Here is an 18,090-nt window from a genome sequence, read left to right as displayed (position 1 = left end):
AAAATTCCCCTTTTTTCACAAATTCTGCTTCTGTAAGTTGATAAACTGTTCATTTTTTCACAGTATTCCATTATTCAATAAATACTTGATAAATCTGTGTGCTAATCTTGACTTGACTACGTCATGCAGGGAATCTGGACCCCCCCAAAACTTGTAGGATTACCAGAGCGCCTACTAAAAGGGGCGGCCATTTCACGTCATAAAACCTTTAGGTAGAACCTTTACGTTCAAGAGCACCACGTCCAGGGTCACAACCCACAATCTACAACACGGAAACAGCGCGCCAATAACATTTTGCCGACAAAAGTTGGTCAGACACTTACCTTATCGAGTTCATCAAGTGGGTTGTTCGTGCGACGCCGCGAAGTTTGTTTACGATGACGATGTTGCCGTATTCTGCAAGGTAGAAGGTTGGAGAATCTGCCCAGGTCTACGTTCCTAAATCAGAACTGAGTTTGAAAGTATTGGTTCGTAAATGGTTCGTAAATGGTTCGTAAATCACGTACTGATTCGCAAATCACTGACACGCGAGACGGCTTTACGATGTGTAGAAAATAAAATCTGAAATTTTGCATGGTCATTTTGGAAGCTTTGGCATAAATCACGTACAACAGTTGTACTGGAATAGCATTTACATTCTGTTTTTGCATTATAAGTAATATGGAGATTATTTATTGTGCATACTACATTGTATACATGATGTATACAAATTCCATAGCAGTATGGTGCATCTGCCATTTTAAACAAGGGATTTGAATCTTGAAGATTTTTAACTGAGTTGCATCTGTACTAAGTAATGTTATGCCCCTGTATAATTCTTAAGTCTCCTCGATCACCGTAACTTTATGCAAAGGAACAATTATTATTGCCAATTCCTTGGAGCTTTTCATTTCTCCTGCTTTAAATACAGTAGCTCCCGTCCAATTGAACTTTCACCATTGTACTGCAATATTGCTCGCGTAATTCCATCTCCTTAAGGTGTCTCCAACCTCTTAATTGTCCTTCTTTCCTCAGCAGTCACATCTACAAGCACTGCTAAACTTAAACTATCCCTCTCCACATTTGGACCATTGAGCTCTGCCTCTCTTTTGTCAACGACACAACGACTATTCAAAATACTACTAAAACCATTGAAGCAAGAGTAGGCCACATTCTTGTGACATCACCTCTCCATTTTCATATTTTATTCTGAGCGCCATTTACCCATTAACATAGCTCAAGATCACATTTCTGTAGTGTAACGTATTCCCCTTAAAGTTCTCATTCATATTCAAATTTGTAGCCTACATTATCTTCTGCCATGTATTTGCATCTCGATTTCTTTTCCTTTTAACTAAAGCTTTCATTTCCATATCCCACCACTCTCATTTTAGCCAGCATATCTATTTACACTCTATATAATGTGTCTTGAACTCTAGCCTATTCTTCAGTCATTTTTATCAATATAAGCATTTCTCACTTCCTTTCCACAAAACTCATTTGCCCTAATCACATTCAGTGCAACCTTTCCATCCCTTCCTCTGCAACTTGAACTGATCAGAAATACCCCTAGCAAGTAATCTGTCAAATTGCTCTTACATCTCCAGAAGACTGACACGTAACACCTGCTCTAACGAACTCTCTGCCAAAAACATACTTCCAACGAAACCATCTCTTCCCTTTGCATTTGTCACTTAGTGTAATCCACCCTTTCATATTCTCGCAGCCTAGCCAAGCACACTTTAACTTTCCAGAAAAAACCTCTCTGTTCATACTAGAACAAACCTAGGTCTTAAGGTAGGACAAATCTCTAGCGCCAGCTGGAAACTGGAGAAAAACATATCAAATTGTTAAACAAGGTATTGGTGGCAACAGGGTTTGGCTACTTAGATGAGATAGGAGGAAACAACCGACCTACCTTCCCCAAGGAAAGGCATGGGTATCAGTTTCTTCCTTACCGTCTGGCTAGAAGGATGTGTTACTGCCCATCGTTCCAGAAGCCGGTGCTTTCCTGCCCGTTTTTCTTCTTTAATGCTTTTATTGTGTATTTTTGCATTGCATTTAAACATGCAAACCCATAACTCATCTGAGCCCCTGCCTTGACAGTTGCCAACCCTGCTGTCCTCCCCTTAGCTGTAACAGCTTTGGTGCCCCTGTTGCCACATCAGCCTTTGGTATACCCTGACCATGAGTCAGCAGCTGCAGTTCATCACTTCATTCTCTTCCTCTTCTACTCCTGGACCAATAACACCCACTATAACTTATGCTGCTGAAATACATCTTTCAGCATCCCTTACAACATAGGCTGATATCCTTCGTGTTGTTATCTTTCTTTACTGAACAGTTAGCCAAATAATTCATGTGAAAAATAAGTTGTAATATATTGGGCTAGGGCATTTGCTCCAAGATCCAATAACAACAGTTGTTTTTGTGGTATTTTTCATCAACACTTTCTCTCTTTAGATTTTATGTTGAGCTGCATTTCCTACAATTTAACCTTTATTAGTATATTTACTTAATGTTATTACTTTACAAATAAGCTTGTTTACATCTTTTAATTTTATAAGTATGCAAGATGCCATTTTATTTTGACTGCAAAAAACATTAGAACAAAAGATAAAAGATGTGGTTTTACTTGAAAATACAGATTCATACCACAAAGAACGAAAACCTACAACAGGATCAATAAAAATACCTTGAGCTGTCTTTCTTTTAGGCATTTAATTAAGGCTACGCAACTGACGTATCAAATAAAAGATATATACGTTATTATATTCACATACGGTACATACCATTTCATCAGTACAAATCTGTTGGAAAATGCGTATGGGTTGGAGTCTGAGTATGGGTGGTGACCAGTGCTGGTGGGTCATCAATGCTTGTTTGAGTTTGTGTGTGGGTGAACGACAGTTCGGGGAAGAGTTCACTATGACTGTGATCCGGGGTTTGAGTGTGTATGGTTGAACGCATGAACTGCTCAATGTCAGAGAAATCCTCGTAAGTTTGTGTTTCACTGGTGCACCATATACTATCACTCCCATGAACATCGCATGTCCCCGCTGCTTGGCAGGGATTAGAGGGTTCATAAGAAGTGCCACCACTCATGTTAAGGATATTATTGGGATCGGTTTGTGTTTCCGTATTAGTTAAAATGATTTCATCAACATCATCTGGTGTGCCAGCATTCTCACTCAGCAAAACATCATGGTCTGTTTGGGTTTCTATGCTTGAAGAACGAATGTGTGCAAGCAATGGAGGGTGTCCATTCATCGAAGATGAAGCTTCCTCAACAACATCAAGTAAATCTTCGTCTTCCTCTATGAGTAAATGTGACCCAGCAAAGGGATCAAGATGTTGGGGGGTCTGAGTAGAAGTAATGGTCGTGACAGATGGGGGACTAATGGTCGGTTCATCACCACCACAAGCCCGGTCAAAGAGGGAAATGGAGATGTTATGCATGCTAGCGTGTGTAAGACCACCAGCGCGAGGGCTTGTTTGTGTTCCGGACGAACTCTGAGTGCTAATCAGTTCTGGCAGGTCAATTTGTAAGGTAAGAGATTCTAAAGAATTTTCACTGTTGCTACAGTTATCTGCACTAACTTCTAGAAAACTGGATTCACTTTCGGTGTTTCCATTTATTTCCATGGTGCCCTCTACACAGACCCCTCCTATTGTTGCTTTAGATGATACCTGATCACATGAATCTGTGTTCCTTTTTTTATTGCCCCTGTGTGTTAATCTTGTTTGTGTTTCTGTGGTTCGTTTTCGCTTATTAGAATTTCTTGTACTGCCAAAACTCCCATAGGGCTCCCATCTACCTGGGCTTGAAGATTTTCTCCTTGACCTCCTCATGACCTCTGCCTCTGTTTGTACACCAACATCTACACAGGGTGTCCTGAAAATGAGATAGTAAAAAATAAAATGTATACTCCCTACATAAAATCACTTATTTATAATAATGATTTGTCAAAAGGAACAAACCAGCTTCTAAAAAGTAATCTATACAAGCACAGCAAGGCTTATTAGTGGATGAACTCATCCATCATTAGTGAAGACCTACCTCAAAAACAGCAAACCTTAACATTGCACTTAAGGAAATAATCACTTTGTAGAGAAGCAGTACAGTGTTCAACTTATTAGCATCTATTTGGATATCCTCACTGATCTGGTAATAAGTACCCATACCTGAATTTAGATCAACAGTATACTGAATGTTTTATATTTATGACCAAGTTATTTTCCTAAATATGTCATAATTTGAAATATGGCATAGGTCTTGAAGTTGGATACAATGTGCAGATACTTAGGATACATAAATGAACCATTTGACAGATGTACTGCCCCAGACAAACTCCCAATCTGATACTGTCCTTGGGCATAATCACTGTCAGATGCAAGTCCTCAAATGGGGCACACACAGCACTAGACCAAGAGGCAACTGTGTGCAAGACCGCTTTGACTGAATCTCTTCACTTTGACATTCAGAGCACTAGGCAGAAACCACATCACATCATCATCAACCATAAGCTTCATAATGCTTTGTTTTAATTAAACAATTGGATCTCTGTGTCTGTGACAGTTCTGAGCTGGTTACTAAGCCACCATCTGGAGTAATCCATACACATCTCCGTCTGTGGTCTCATTTGGTCCTAAAGAGAGCCACACTCCCCAAGTCTCAACACTACTATACTTTGCACAACCCTGGCCACTCCACTGAAGGGCACCCAGTCAGCGAGGTTCAAGCTCAGTCTGTCATGCCTCCAAAACATTGCGACAAGACCTTACTCAGTCCTGCCCCCTCTTCCCCAAGAAACTTTGCAATTACTTCCTATAAAGGCTAGCCAATCCTTGTCACAAAATAATGGATCAAGATGTCAATTTCCCTCCTCACATTCATCCATTGACTACAGGCTCAGAACCTTGGAGACCTGCTGCAGAGATGGGTACGTCAGTGTCAAAATGGTCTCTGTATGGTAAGCCAACCAAAGCACCCAAAAGGCACCTAAACCAACCACCTAACCATGTGACTTCCTCACTTACATCTTTCACAGACTGGCAGTGATGCACAGGACAACAAAAGAACCTTATCACTCTACAGCCACTATGTGGTTTGCTATATGATCACCCCTTCTCGCTCCATAGGATCTCTGAGGATCATGGGGCCTAAAACAGAAAACTTTTATCCAGACCAGATGCCAGTGGACACAAGCCAGATCCTATTTCCAGGAAATGGTACAATAAGATTATTCCCATCTCACTCACTTTGTCCATAATTTTGCCATACGGATAAAACTGAATATTGTGCCCACTGATCTACCCACTCTGTCCGGAGACTGAACCACTCCCTTGACTGGCTGCTCCTATACACATCTGCTTGCTGCTATTTTTCCTTTACAACTTTCTGCTTACCAGGCTCCTGAGTCTTTGATGACTGAGATACCAATGTCAAGTACCTTTCTCACCCAGTTGCAAGAGTCTGGTGTCATGCTGGGTCATCTTCAGCAGATCACTGCCTTGATGGTGCCTCCTTAGCAGAGATCACTCCCCTCAAACAAGATAAGATGTTCTATTGGTATTGCACTAGAAACTGGGCAGCTAAGTAGGAAAGGACTTAAGAAAATGGATGAGAAGTTGAAGTTATGAAGTAATACTGCTCAGAGTCCCAACCCACAACAAGGGGCTACAATTCTGAGGTCACAGTCACACAGTATTCTGATAAATCCAATAATGATACTTAAAAATTTAACTCAAAACACTGATTTTGAAGTAATCATGATAAAGGACATTGAGTGAAAGAAAACAGAATTCACAGAACTCAATACATGCTGCCTCTACAAAAACAAGTTACACATTAAGAACATGTGGCTGGTGATGTAGGGATTGCTTCTCTGCAGGGAGACCTTTTTCATGCTCCAAATACTACTTTGCAATATGGCACAACGAAACAGAATACTGTATCAAAGTTTCTGTGAGAGGGTTCGTAAATTGCATGAACACATGTGAGCAAGGGTTACATCTTACTGGATTACTACTTATTTAAAACTGGCTAAAAGTTTGCACAACATTTTTATCTGCATATACATGCATTACAGGTAAGTAAAATTTCCAAGTCAAGCAGTTCTTAAGAATATTACACCGATTCTCGTAATAAAAACACTTAGTAAGACCAATTTTCATCAATTATCATTTAATATCCTACCTAAATGAAAAAAAATATCAATTTATCAAGAAGCCTGATTAAACTTACAAGAGAAGTTAAGGAATGAAACCATTCTTGTATTTCTGTATAAATATTCTAAGCCAATTCTCATCTGTTTAAAAATTCTACACTTTTTTCTTCTACTCTGTATAAATATTCTACACTTATTCTTTTCTTCAAAGTCATTAAGATCTGTTTTGTAAATAGGCTGCATTCACTTTAATGTATTATAATCATCAAACAAATGAATTTTTTATTAACCAGATCTACAAACTATTTTCCTGAGATTAGAAATAAAAACAATGCTAATCAAATCTCTGTAGCTAAAACATCAACCAGAATAAAAATTGTCTCCAAAATACTTTGCAGCTAAAACTCTCCTAATACCCTCTTGACCTCACCTTTTCATGGCAGTAACAGTAATTTCTCCTAATGCAACCGCAGCAAGAAAGTGGATGGGGTGACGCAGGTTCAGAGATGTGACCTGGGTGAAGGTAGAGGGAGTGGAACATATGGTGGTTGGGGCAGGGCATATGGCTTGAGGAACAGTTCGTGAGGACGAAGAGGGGGAGGGTGAAACAGTTACTCCAACAGAGCCGTCTTTTTTGGAACCATCTTCAAGTCTTGGGTACCTTAAGAAAACAAACAGAAATACAGTGGAGGGGCAGCTCGCCTCTGCGAGGGCATTAATTAGCCTTGGAAAAATATCAAAATAAACAACGTACAGAACCAGCAATACCCTAAAAGCATGAGCGTCCTCAAAGGTTATAACTACTAATTACGGTAGATGGTTATGGTTACACAGCCATAAATCTCAATGCTATAACTTGGATAAGCATGAAATATCCTTCAAGGAAATATTCCTGCTGGGAAATGGTGTTTAGAAATGGTCTATTATACTATGATAAAGAAAGTACTTATGGGAAAAGAGCCATGACCTCAAAAGCTTACTCCTGCATAAGTGAATACGCAAGATCTACTTATTATACAAAAGTGTACTGTATTTAAATAGCATCCAAAATATTTGTAAGACTACAGTTAAATTCAAGAAAATCCACTCAGAAGAATTACCTTATAGGAATCCCATGGGTCCATACATCCTGATGGGTAGTTGCTGATTGTGCTAGTACCAATGGATCGGAGAGTGCAATTTTTCTAGACCTGTAAGTAACCAACAATTTCATCAAATTTGCATTCAATAATTTGGAAGCTGAATTTTTTGATAAAGCTGTGGGGAGGGGAGAACTATGCCTTCATTATTTTTAACATTATTATTACCATTATTAATATCCTGGCTTTCATTATTCCAGAATTCAGGATATTTCAGAATGGAAATAAACTAAGATCATGAATCTAGGTATTGCATAATAACACTAAAATATTACAAAACATAAAATATAAAGGTCTCCCAGTAAATATAATTACTTTTATTTCTCCATCCTTCTCTATCTCAGTGAATATAGTATATCCTTAATGTAATTTTACATTTATTCCTATTTTATACGCAATAGGATATCCAAGGCCCTTGCATGGAGTTTGACCTGATCCGGAGAGCTACAATAAAGCAAAGGGTTTTTAAAAAATAATATTAATTTTTGAAACAAAAACTATGATTTTTGTACAAAATCATAACCCATTAGTTTACTGTAGTCTAATCCTGCAGTCCAAAGCTCTCCAGGATTACTCTAGAATTTGAAGAAAGAGATTTCACGTGGTCAGGTGTGATATCTGGGCTCTCAGGTTCCAACCTCACAGACGAGCACCAGAATCTGTTTTCCCATCACAGACTGACTCGTCAAGAGTCAAAAAGACGAAAACACTAACCTCAGAGCCTGTAGTGTTGACGAGTGAATAACATGGGACATTCGACGAGCATGTGTTTGAAGAGCTTCAAAGCGGGAAAAATTACGGCCACAGACACACATGAGACTGATTCCACACACTCGTTTATGGTGTGCTAGAAGAGCAGACGTGCTGAAAGCTTTCCCACATTCACAGGTATGGGAACGAGTAGCATGAACCTTTAAATAATGCTGTGAAAAACATGAGGAGATTCAGTCACTCCTAAAAAAAATACTGTCTTGGCAATACATGACCTGTAAAATTTAGTAACGTTGGTTACATATCAAATGCAGTAGGTTCTCTTTCATGAGTTTAGTTTCCTTATAAAGCTATTATGCACTGCTACTCAAGTTTACCATAAATACAATGCCCAATCACTGTTAACATCAAGCTGAATGATCAATGAGTAAAAAATTTTATTTTCAGTTTTTCTTTATAGTACAAGTGAGGCATACTGATTTACTGCTTATATTCACTACCAGGACTGCGTGGGTATCACAATAAAACAAATCTTGGTACCATTACTTGTGAGTAAATTAAAAACTCTAAGAAGTAGCCATGTAATTGTTTTATTGTGATATTCACACAAAGATCTTTGCAGTCCTAGACTTGATTACTATGTTCTTAACACTGTTGGCCATCTAATTTTACCAATTTGCAATCAACATTAAAGAGTGTTTAGCCAATTCCAATGTAAGCTGACATTCTGTCAAGAGATTATTATTAAATTAATTAAATATGAGACTTTAACCTACTTGTCACTAAAGTCATTCTGTCCTCAAAAGTTATACACTACAGTATGAAACATCATAGTTGCAGAGAAGCATATGTATTTTCAAATGCATACCTGCTTTAAATACTTAAGTTTAGGGAAGTGTTTCCCCAGCGATCCCAAATCTTCATGATATACGCAAGATTTGACGGGGCAGTGATACCATACATTTGATCCAGGTTTGAGGCCCAGGGAATCATCATCTGACTTGTGATGTACCTATAAGAAAGATTATCTATGTTACAATTTCTCTCATAATGTGAATACTTTTTTAGCAAGCCTAAAGCTTCTGATTACAATGTTAAACATACTGCTTAAAAATAAAACACAGAAAAGACTTATCAGTACTTGACTTATATAAACCTCTTATTTTTTTCAGTCGCATCCTTAAACATTAGTAAGGAGGAGAAACAGTGTAATACATCACTGGTTAAAATAAGCTACGCAGATCTTGAAAAGGCATTTATCAGCGTCCCAAGACAATCAGTAGAAGGTTTAGCATATTCCAAAAACTCATTATACAAGTAAAGGTACTATAAATCAAGATATCATATCTAGAGTGAAGGCAGTGGCAGATGACCTGGTTTTAACAGAAGATTCAAAGGTCAAACCTTAGAAATGTTTAAAAGATAATACATAGAATGAAGACGTGTGGACTGAAAATTAATGAATGCAAACCAAGATCATGATGACAGGAAAGCAAGCAAACGAAGAAGACCAGTTCAGATAGTGGCCACGAGGCAAATGCAATGCTGTGTGTGGAATATAACATATGACGTTACAGGATAGGGTTGGAGGACCAAATTACAAAAGAACATTTAGTGTTAAGGCTGGTATAAACATTCAACAAGTGAGCGAAGCTGCTAAGAAGTTCCCAGAGGTCATGAAGCAACAGAATCATGACAGGTTGCAGTCCCAAACAAGTCTTGAACATGGAGAAGACGGGAGTCTTCTGGGTGATGATGTCTATCATAAAGTTCATCCCAAGGAAAAGTAGACTGAACCAGATTTTAAGGTTGGTATGGATCAAATCATCTTTGTGTTGCTTTTTTCTATGCCACAAGGGATCTGAAACTGACCCCCTTTTCATTAATCTGAGAAACCAAGGACACAGAAAGGATTTACCAAGGGGCAGCTTCAAATAATTTTGAAGCCCAACTCGAAGGCATAGCTACATGGCTGACTTCCTTGCACTAGCTCTCGAGTGGTGCTTCTTAGAGAATGTTCTAAACAGATACAGCACTTGTAAATAAAATTTCATCAGGCTCCTACTCTTGGTAAATAGTGCTTGAATTCAGCTGTTGGACATCACATCTCTTCCACTGAATTCCATCCATGAATCTTAGCATTTTGTCACCACAACACTTCAAATCTTCCCCATTTCCTTTGTGAGTGCCTATGTCAAACTTTTGATGAATTTACCAATGGATTACACCTAATTCTTAGTCTTCTTGATATCTACTTCACATTCCAGTGTCCTCCCGAGAAAATAGCAAGGCTCTTACCAAACTTCTGTTTTTACTGACTCCTGTAATTTTTAACCTTTCAGGAAGTGGTCCATTATTGGGAAAATGTGTCTGAACTGTAATACAGTAATAGAGTCGACCCCCAGTATTTGCGGGGGATGCGTAGCACTATCCCCCCCTCCCCCAGCGAATACTTAAAACCCCCCTAAATGCTTAAAACTGCCTATTTTGATAATTCAGAACACAAAAAAACCCTCTAAAAATGCTTATACCTGAATATTTTAATAGCCTAAATCTGAGAATACTTAAAACACCACTAAAAATGCTTATAACTGCCTATTTTGATAATTCAGAACACCAAAAAACCCTCTAAAAATGCTTATACCTGGATATTTTAATAGTTTTATCACAAAAAGTGCATTTAGTCAAGAAAATATGAAAATACAGTAATTTGTGAATATTTCTCTATGAAAAATACCGCGAATAGGCGAATTTTCCGCGAATAATGTGTATATGCATGTGTTCCGCAGAAATCCATGAATAAGTGAAACCGCAAATAGGCAGGGGTCCACTATAATAATGAGAGAGAGAGAGAGAGCATTTTTGTGTGTGCAAACTCATTCTTAATTATGCTGTACCTGTTTCAAATGAAGACGAAGAGCGGAAGAATTTGCAAAGGTGCGTGGGCATCCTTGTGGGCAGCTGATGTTTACAGTTATTGACGATAAACTTTCCTCATCTGGAGTGACGTGTTGGACATCTTTCCCAAGAGATGCCTAAATCAAATAAATTCGTCAAAAAGTTGAAAAAATTAATCTCATTTTCGTCAAAAGCACAATAAAATGAAACATTTGAAATGAAAACTCTAATAATTAACGGGGTAAACACAAAAAATTTATCTATCTGCAAAATGTGTTTAATGTCCTTCTTTGTTGATAAAATAGATATGATGTCCAGGTTTAACATCATTACTCAAGCTGACTAAATACTTGATAATAAATGACATGAAAGGATAATGACCTGAAAAGGACTTCATTATTAAGAAAATAAGCAGTCTTATTGTGATGTTGATAATTTTATTTACCGAGATGTTTACTGCATCCAGTAAACATTTTTAATACAAAAATACGGCATATACAAACATTTATACATAAAAGACGCTGAGTTTACATTTATTTAGACCCTCTCAGAATAAGGAAGAAAAGTGCCATTACCAACAAAAAATGAAAAATATCAAAAAAGCTAAAATACTTGAACTAGAAAAAATAACCTTCATTACTGTATATACTGAGCAGTACATGTAATTGTTATTCAACAAAACAAAGTGCATTTAATATCCCCCGGGTTTCGGCATGAGCCAACAATCAGCAGTCTTCCCAATTTATGGTGAAGTTTATCATGGGCTATACCTATAAACAATGAACACAGTTTAATTACTTTTCCTTCAGAAGGATACTACAGACATGCCCATAGAACTCTCGGGTGTGAAAAGTTCAAGGCTCTAATATATGGAACTCTGATAAAAAATACATACCAAGCCAGACGAAACAGGATGCAAGTTTTGTCCAAAGCCATAAACTCCATTTGTAACTGCAGTAACTTTTGCTGTCAACTGTGATGCAAAGTCCTGAAATAAAAGTATAAGTACTATACACAGAACATCTAAATATAAAAAATCATCCATAATATACAAACCTAACTTGCATTTACAGTATACTTTGGCCTACTGGTAGGCAAAGAAACGCCCTAATTATAGAATGACACGCTGCATCACTCGTGGGTATATTTTAACTAACAAACGACATCCTGCATTTAGTCCTGTAAAACAGGCTTTCTGCACTTGGAAATGTATGTCAGGAAGGTCTTCAGTTCCCCAAATCACAAGTGAAAGACATACTTTTTTGTATTACCATATACATAAGTCCTTTCATAACCAAGGACATAAAAACAGTTAAAGACTAATGAACTCTTAAAAGAATTCAGACCAGTACTTTTCGCTTTGCATCTTTCATACAATTTTCAGTTTTCTAGAATCATAAATTATTTCAATTTTCATCAACAACACTTGCCAACAGCGCACAACTCTTTCTTTTAGAGCACGTCACTTTTGTGAACGTGTAGGCTAAAAAATATTTTTAGGAAATGGAATGTCAAGTGATTCCTTTGGATATAGATGATAAGCACCTATACTTAGGGTGAGTTAAAGTATGCTAACACTACTGCACTCAGGAGGTAACCCTTTCATAGCAGCGTGCATCCTTTGATGTGTAATACGATGGCAAACAAGAACCGGTGGATATCATACGATAATACCTATTTCGCGCCACAATGTTTAAAGGAATTTTGCAAGGAAACATTCAAATCCCTTGAATGGGCCATAAACAACTTTATGGCATCTTAGATTAATCTATAACAATTAAGCCTGCAATTATTCAACAAGAGTTCAGTTGTAAAGTACTGAGTTATAAGACACCAAGCAGTTATATAGATGGATGTATCATCCACTAGAACCGCGACCACTATTTATTCACAAAGGGTTAAGGTATCCAGAATTTTAGAATTAATCTGTTTTGGGTTCCTCTCGTTACTACATATGTAATGGGCTAAATAAATTTCTGGTAAGATATAGGTGGCACAAATTATGTATAAATCAAACATCCAAAAAGCTCAAGTTATTCAAAGAATTCAAGGCGTTCTATAATATAATATAACTCATGTTTCATAGTTTTAAAGTTTCTGAGTCTGAAATGTTATAATCTACTCGACAAGTAGCGACACAAGTTTGCACTTACTGGGTCATCGAGCGCTTCCTCTTCAATCATTTGTCTTGCATCCATACCACAACCTTCAGTTTACTTCCGCCATCGTGCAAAAATGAATCTGGTGAAGTTTCTTGATTCTTCTGATCATATTTCTCTAGTGCCCACCTATCTTACAGTAAGCTGCTGGAGTACAACTCTGTAAAAAATAAAGAGTGTACTATTTATATGTCTTCAAATCTAAAATAAACACTGTTTACATGTTCTCAAATCTAAGAGTGTACATATAGAATGTACTCTGTTTTTAAACAGGAGGATAAAATGTATATTACCCAAATACATTTATCAGCCGTCAATTTTTCATGTCGATCTACTGAATATACTGTATCATGTAAACAGGAAACTTACATACAAAACCGAAAATAATTTTTGGTCCAAATATACAAACTAAATTATCAAAGTCATCATCATCATCACATCAAATGCCACGTGGTGTAAGGGGCTTCTATGAAATTCCACCACTCACTTCTTCCTAGGGCTTTGCTTTCCACAGATTTCCATTCAACTCCAGCCTCCTTTCTCTTAGTTCTCATTCATGTAAGTCTGAGTCTTCCCATTCATCTGGCGCCCACAGGAACTGAGATGGTACCGTCACATACTATTCTCCCAGGGGTTGCACAAATGATATGTCCAAGTCATCTCCATATCCCTCTCATCATTGTTTAATGTACATATGACACGTCTGTAATTTCCCTACTGGTATAATTTCTAACCCTAATTTCTATCTAACTCCTAATATTCTTATTGGTCTCACTATCAATCCGTGATTCATGCCCTTTAGAATGTTTAGCCAATGAATCCTCTACGAATTCAGCCTATTCATTGGACAGACACAATTCAGACATACAAACTACACAACAGATAGTGCTTTTTTTTACTTACTGCCCCTAAACTGGTACTAACGTACTAATAAACATACCAATCACATGGACTAAAGTAAATCCAGTTAAATAAGAGTTATATACTTAAAAAATATAGGCTAACTCCATATAACATGCAAAATTCTCATTTTACTTATGCTGAACCATTGCTCAGAAAGGAGGTTATGCTAACACCTCTCCAGCTTGCTTCATTTGGCTGAAAATATAAACTTGCTAATAGGTATGGGTGACTTCCTTAGGTTTAAGCTACCTCTGAGACGTTTTCTGTTATGCCCTTTGCAGTGCCTAAGAAGAGTTGTGTATAGAATAATAATAATAATACAACAGACTTTGGACTTCTCGTTAGCATCAATTACCAATGGGGACATGGGGAGTTAGGTACAGATGGAGCTGCTAATCTCCTGCCTATGAATTACTATTGGTCCAGGTAATAGTCCACAACAGTGCATGTTCAGTATTTTGCAATGCACAATAGCCTATCACATTAGGGGAGGTCAAGGAAGAGCAAGGGCCCCCAACTGTCAGGGCAAGGCACAGTGCCCTAGGTTGTTATTATTATTATTATTATTATTATTATTATTATTATTATTATTATTATTATTATTATTATTATTATTCGAAAGCTTAAGAGTACATTAAGGAAAGGTTAAGTTAGAACAGAATAGAATATACAATTTAGGCCAAAGGCCAAGAGCTGGGACCTATGAGGTCATTCATTGCTGAAAGGAAAATTGAGAGTAAAAGGTTTGAAAGGTGTAACAGGAGGAAAACCTTGCAGTTGCACTATGAAATATTTGTTAGAAGAGGGTGGAAAGTAAGACGGAAAAGAGAGAACATGAACGGAGGCACAGTAAAAGGAATGAAAGGGGTTGCAGCTTAGGGCTGAAGGGACACTGCAAAGAACCTCAATTAATGCCTACAGTGCACCGCGCACGAGGCGTACTGATGGCACTTCTACCCTTCGGGGAGGAAAGTTAAGTTAGGATGCACTCCTAATGATCTAAGCCTTTGATTTACTTTTAAGCTGGCTCTGAACCACAGAAATTGTGTGAACAACTTTTCTGCACTTCCATGATGGTCCTATTATGGAAATGTCTACAAAATGATGTGTGACATACCTTAAATTAAAGAAGGCGAATGTAATTAATACCTCATAGGCTATACCCTACATTAGCCTTACAATTTGAGCAAAAAAGGGGTAATCCTAAAGTTTACGGGTCCAAATTCGCCGCACGATCAGCACACAGATTTATCACATATTTATTGAATCGTGGAAAACAATGAAAAAACGAGCAGTTTATCAACTTACAGAAGCAGAGATTGTAAAAAAAACAAAGGGGATAAAGGGGGAATGTAAATAAACAAAAACGTCTCGGGGGACAAGGACCCATAGAATTTTGAGAAAGCCGTAAATTTCTGGTTCTGTAAGCAGAGAAACTGCTCATTTTTGGGAGATATACTTCTGTTTGCAGATCTGTCGAAAGAAGAAACTGAAAATAGGAAAGAAAGCTTGAACAAACACAAACAAGGGAGCAGTGAATCTAGACATAACTGTCAACTTACATCAACCTCAGGGAGATAAACTATGGCTTTCCACTTGGACTTGTTACCTATTCCAGAGTAAGACATAAAAGCCATCTACTGTAACAGGCTAGTGATTTATATCAATTTCCAGGTATCATTTTGTAAGTTGCCGATACATGACATGAAATTGCAACCTACATTCTTTAAAAGAGCTCGGGCAATGTTCGTTTCCGGTCCGAACGTCCCTACTCGATTTTTTATCACGTCATTCGAATCTTCATAAAAAAATGACGTAATACTCTATATACATAATTCTTGCAAAGTAATATTCATCACAATGAAAAATAAAATATTTAGGCTATGTAAATAATTGAGGATTTTTTCTAAGTTTCAATTTTGCGAAATGCACTTCGGGACGTTTGAAGGGACATTTGACCCCCAGGGGAATAGTACTAAGCACAGTGAAACAGTGTAGATAAATCACTGTTTTGTCGTGTTTAGTAGGCTACTGGCCCTCATGTGGAATTGGAGTTCGGACCGGAAATGAACTTTTACCAAGAGCTCTTCATCAAATTACGACTTATAAGACAATACCGGCCCCTAAAATAACCAGCAAACCCCCCTAGATTACAAGGTATTATTTTAGGTTATTTTTTGGAAGAATCCAGCCGCTGCCTATATTATAATATATATTTTTCTTGGGTAAAATACATCAAAACAAATTTTTTTTCTCAATATATAACCTTTGCAAACGCTTAATACCGGAGAAAAATAATGAATCAAATTACGACTTATAAGCTAAGACAATACCGGCCCCCAAACCACTACAAAAATTGTAACCAGTAAACACGCACCCCCCAAGGTTAGGTTAGGTTGATAATTTTGGGTTATTTTAGCGCCTTACCATTTCCTAGCCATTTTGGCTCGAAAAACCCAAAATGGTTTTTCATGCAAAATTGGATGGCTGAAGTCTCCCGTAAGACAACCCCGCCCCCCACGCCCTCCATAGCTAATACGGCTAAATTGTAACCAGTAAACACGCCCAAGGTTAGGTTAGGTTGGTATTTTAAGGTTATTCTAGTGCCCCTTTATTTCCTAGCCATTTTTTGCATGAAAAACCCAAAATGGGTTTTCACGCAAAAATGGCTGGCTGGAGCCTCCCGAAAAACGACCTCTTTTTAATATTGGCAACCTATAAAATTCTACCAATTTCTATACTGCTCTAATGTAAACCTCTAGTCTAAATCTTCCTTCTGCTGGAAGTCAGGCCTCTGATGTCACTTCAGGCTGGACTGCGCTGGAAAACGACTGAACAGGACCCATACCCCATAACTCACTTCCAAACTGGCTGGTGTGGGGCAGACTGGGGCATTAGCTGCCAAAATAAAAGTTTCCATTGCTTCTGAAATAGAAATAAATACAGTAGGATGATGAATTCATACCTCTGAACCATTAGCTCAATTCGCCCCTGCACTATAATATCAAAACGACAATAATTTTTGACAGACAGACTGATTGGGAGTAACCTAGGCAACACGGATTGTTCTGAGGGTTTATACCTATGTAACGGCTCCCATGTAAGTCTTCTCCTACATACTGTTCAACAGATGTTCCTTTTCTCTTCTGCAAACTATTTTGCCCTAAAACCGGAAACTGAAGTATCTGGAAAGTTGTCGAAATTGAGATGTGCCACCTATTGGGCTCGTGGAACACAAAATACTCAAGTTACTACAGATCAGTTACTACAGATTCAGAATGATTCTTCAGTGGTTTCGTATTTAGGGGGGTCCCATTTGCTGTATCTGCAAGGCAAGGGAAAACTGCAGTATCTGGAAAATTTCCGAGATTGAGATATACCCCCTACTGGGCTCGTGAAACTCAAAATAAGCTACTGTAGATTCAGAATGATTCTCCAATGGTATCGTATTTAGGAGGGCCAGCATTTGCTGTATCTGCAAGGCAAGGGAAAACTGCAGTATCTGGAAAATTGTCGAAATTGAGATGAGCCACCTATTGGGCTCGTGGAACACAAAATACTCAAGCTACTGTAGATTCAGAATGATTCTTCAGTGGTTTCGTATTTAGGAGGGCCACCAATTGCTGTATCTGCAAGGCAAGGGAAAACTGCAGTATCTGGAAAATTGTCGAAATTAAGATATGTCACCTACTGGGCTCGTGAAGCAGAAATACTCAAGTTACTGCAGTTTCAGAATGATTCTTCAATGTTTTCCACAAGTATTTATAAAGGGTCCCATTTGCAGCATCTGCAAGGCAAGGGAAAAACTGCAGTATCTACCATTTTTCTCAGTTTTGTATTTTTGCAGATACTGCAGTCGTCCATTTTAGGGCAGCATAGATGAATTTATTCCTGCATTGGAAAGTAAGTCCGGAGATGAATTGTCATAAAAGCAACGAGTCCTCGTGTCCCTGACGGTCAAGACTCAGTTATCCCAACAATCTATTTTTTAATCCAAAGTCTGTGGCATAAGAACGGCAAGTACACACAAGTCTAAAGTATTTTCAGAGCAGATGACAGTTGATATATGGGGAAGGCAGCCTCATTGCCTCAAGTAACATAAAAAAGGACCAAACAATAGAAAATCAGCAA

The 18,090-nt window shown here is 37.9% G+C and overlaps 2 protein-coding genes across 21 annotated transcripts in view; both read right to left on the bottom strand.

The window, feature by feature from the left end:
* The window catches only part of LOC136825341 (uncharacterized), a 34,401-nt gene extending 33,946 nt beyond the window's left edge, over window positions 1-455 (bottom strand). For 4 of the 19 annotated variants that reach the window (XM_067081566.1, XM_067081567.1, XM_067081568.1 and 1 more), the window contains exon 1: window positions 324-437. The gene's annotated coding sequence lies outside the window, so the exon portion shown is untranslated. Of the gene's footprint in view, window positions 1-323 lie in introns of all 19 variants that reach the window. The other 15 variants (XM_067081570.1, XM_067081571.1, XM_067081561.1 and 12 more) reach the window with 10 other exon arrangements.
* Window positions 456-2,681: 2,226 nt separating this feature from the next.
* On the bottom strand, window positions 2,682-17,073 carry Asciz (ASCIZ zinc finger protein). Of its 2 annotated transcripts, none has more exons than XM_067081553.1 (9): window positions 16,925-17,073; window positions 13,051-13,216; window positions 11,793-11,885; window positions 10,897-11,034; window positions 8,868-9,011; window positions 8,003-8,211; window positions 7,250-7,339; window positions 6,580-6,810; window positions 2,682-3,874 (listed from the first exon to the last, which is right to left on the bottom strand). In XM_067081553.1, exons 2-9 carry the CDS (start codon window positions 13,093-13,095, stop codon window positions 2,779-2,781), a joined length of 2,046 nt encoding a protein of 681 aa, XP_066937654.1. In that variant the 5' UTR covers window positions 13,096-13,216; window positions 16,925-17,073; the 3' UTR covers window positions 2,682-2,778. The 2 variants fall into 2 exon arrangements, with proteins under 2 accessions (XP_066937654.1, XP_066937655.1); XM_067081554.1 differs by lacking the exon at window positions 16,925-17,073 and adding an exon at window positions 16,716-16,847.
* Window positions 17,074-18,090: the final 1,017 nt, after the last annotated feature.

The sequence above is a fragment of the Macrobrachium rosenbergii genome, chromosome 37 (genome assembly GCF_040412425.1).
Source record: "Macrobrachium rosenbergii isolate ZJJX-2024 chromosome 37, ASM4041242v1, whole genome shotgun sequence".
Classification (NCBI taxonomy): domain Eukaryota; kingdom Metazoa; phylum Arthropoda; class Malacostraca; order Decapoda; family Palaemonidae; genus Macrobrachium; species Macrobrachium rosenbergii.
Note: the sequence above shows the minus strand (reverse complement) of the source record. Positions and strands in the feature narration are given on the sequence as shown.

Coding starts and splice junctions, on each gene's coding strand:
- Asciz (XM_067081553.1), bottom strand. CDS start 13,095: ATGGATGCAAGACAAATGATTGAAGAGGAAGCGCTCGATGACCCA. Junction 11,886..13,050: donor AGGAAGCGCTCGATGACCCA/GTAAGTGCAAAC, acceptor CTTTTATTTCAG/GACTTTGCATCACAGTTGAC. Junction 8,212..8,867: donor AACTTAAGTATTTAAAGCAG/GTATGCATTTGA, acceptor TGTTTTTCACAG/CATTATTTAAAGGTTCATGC.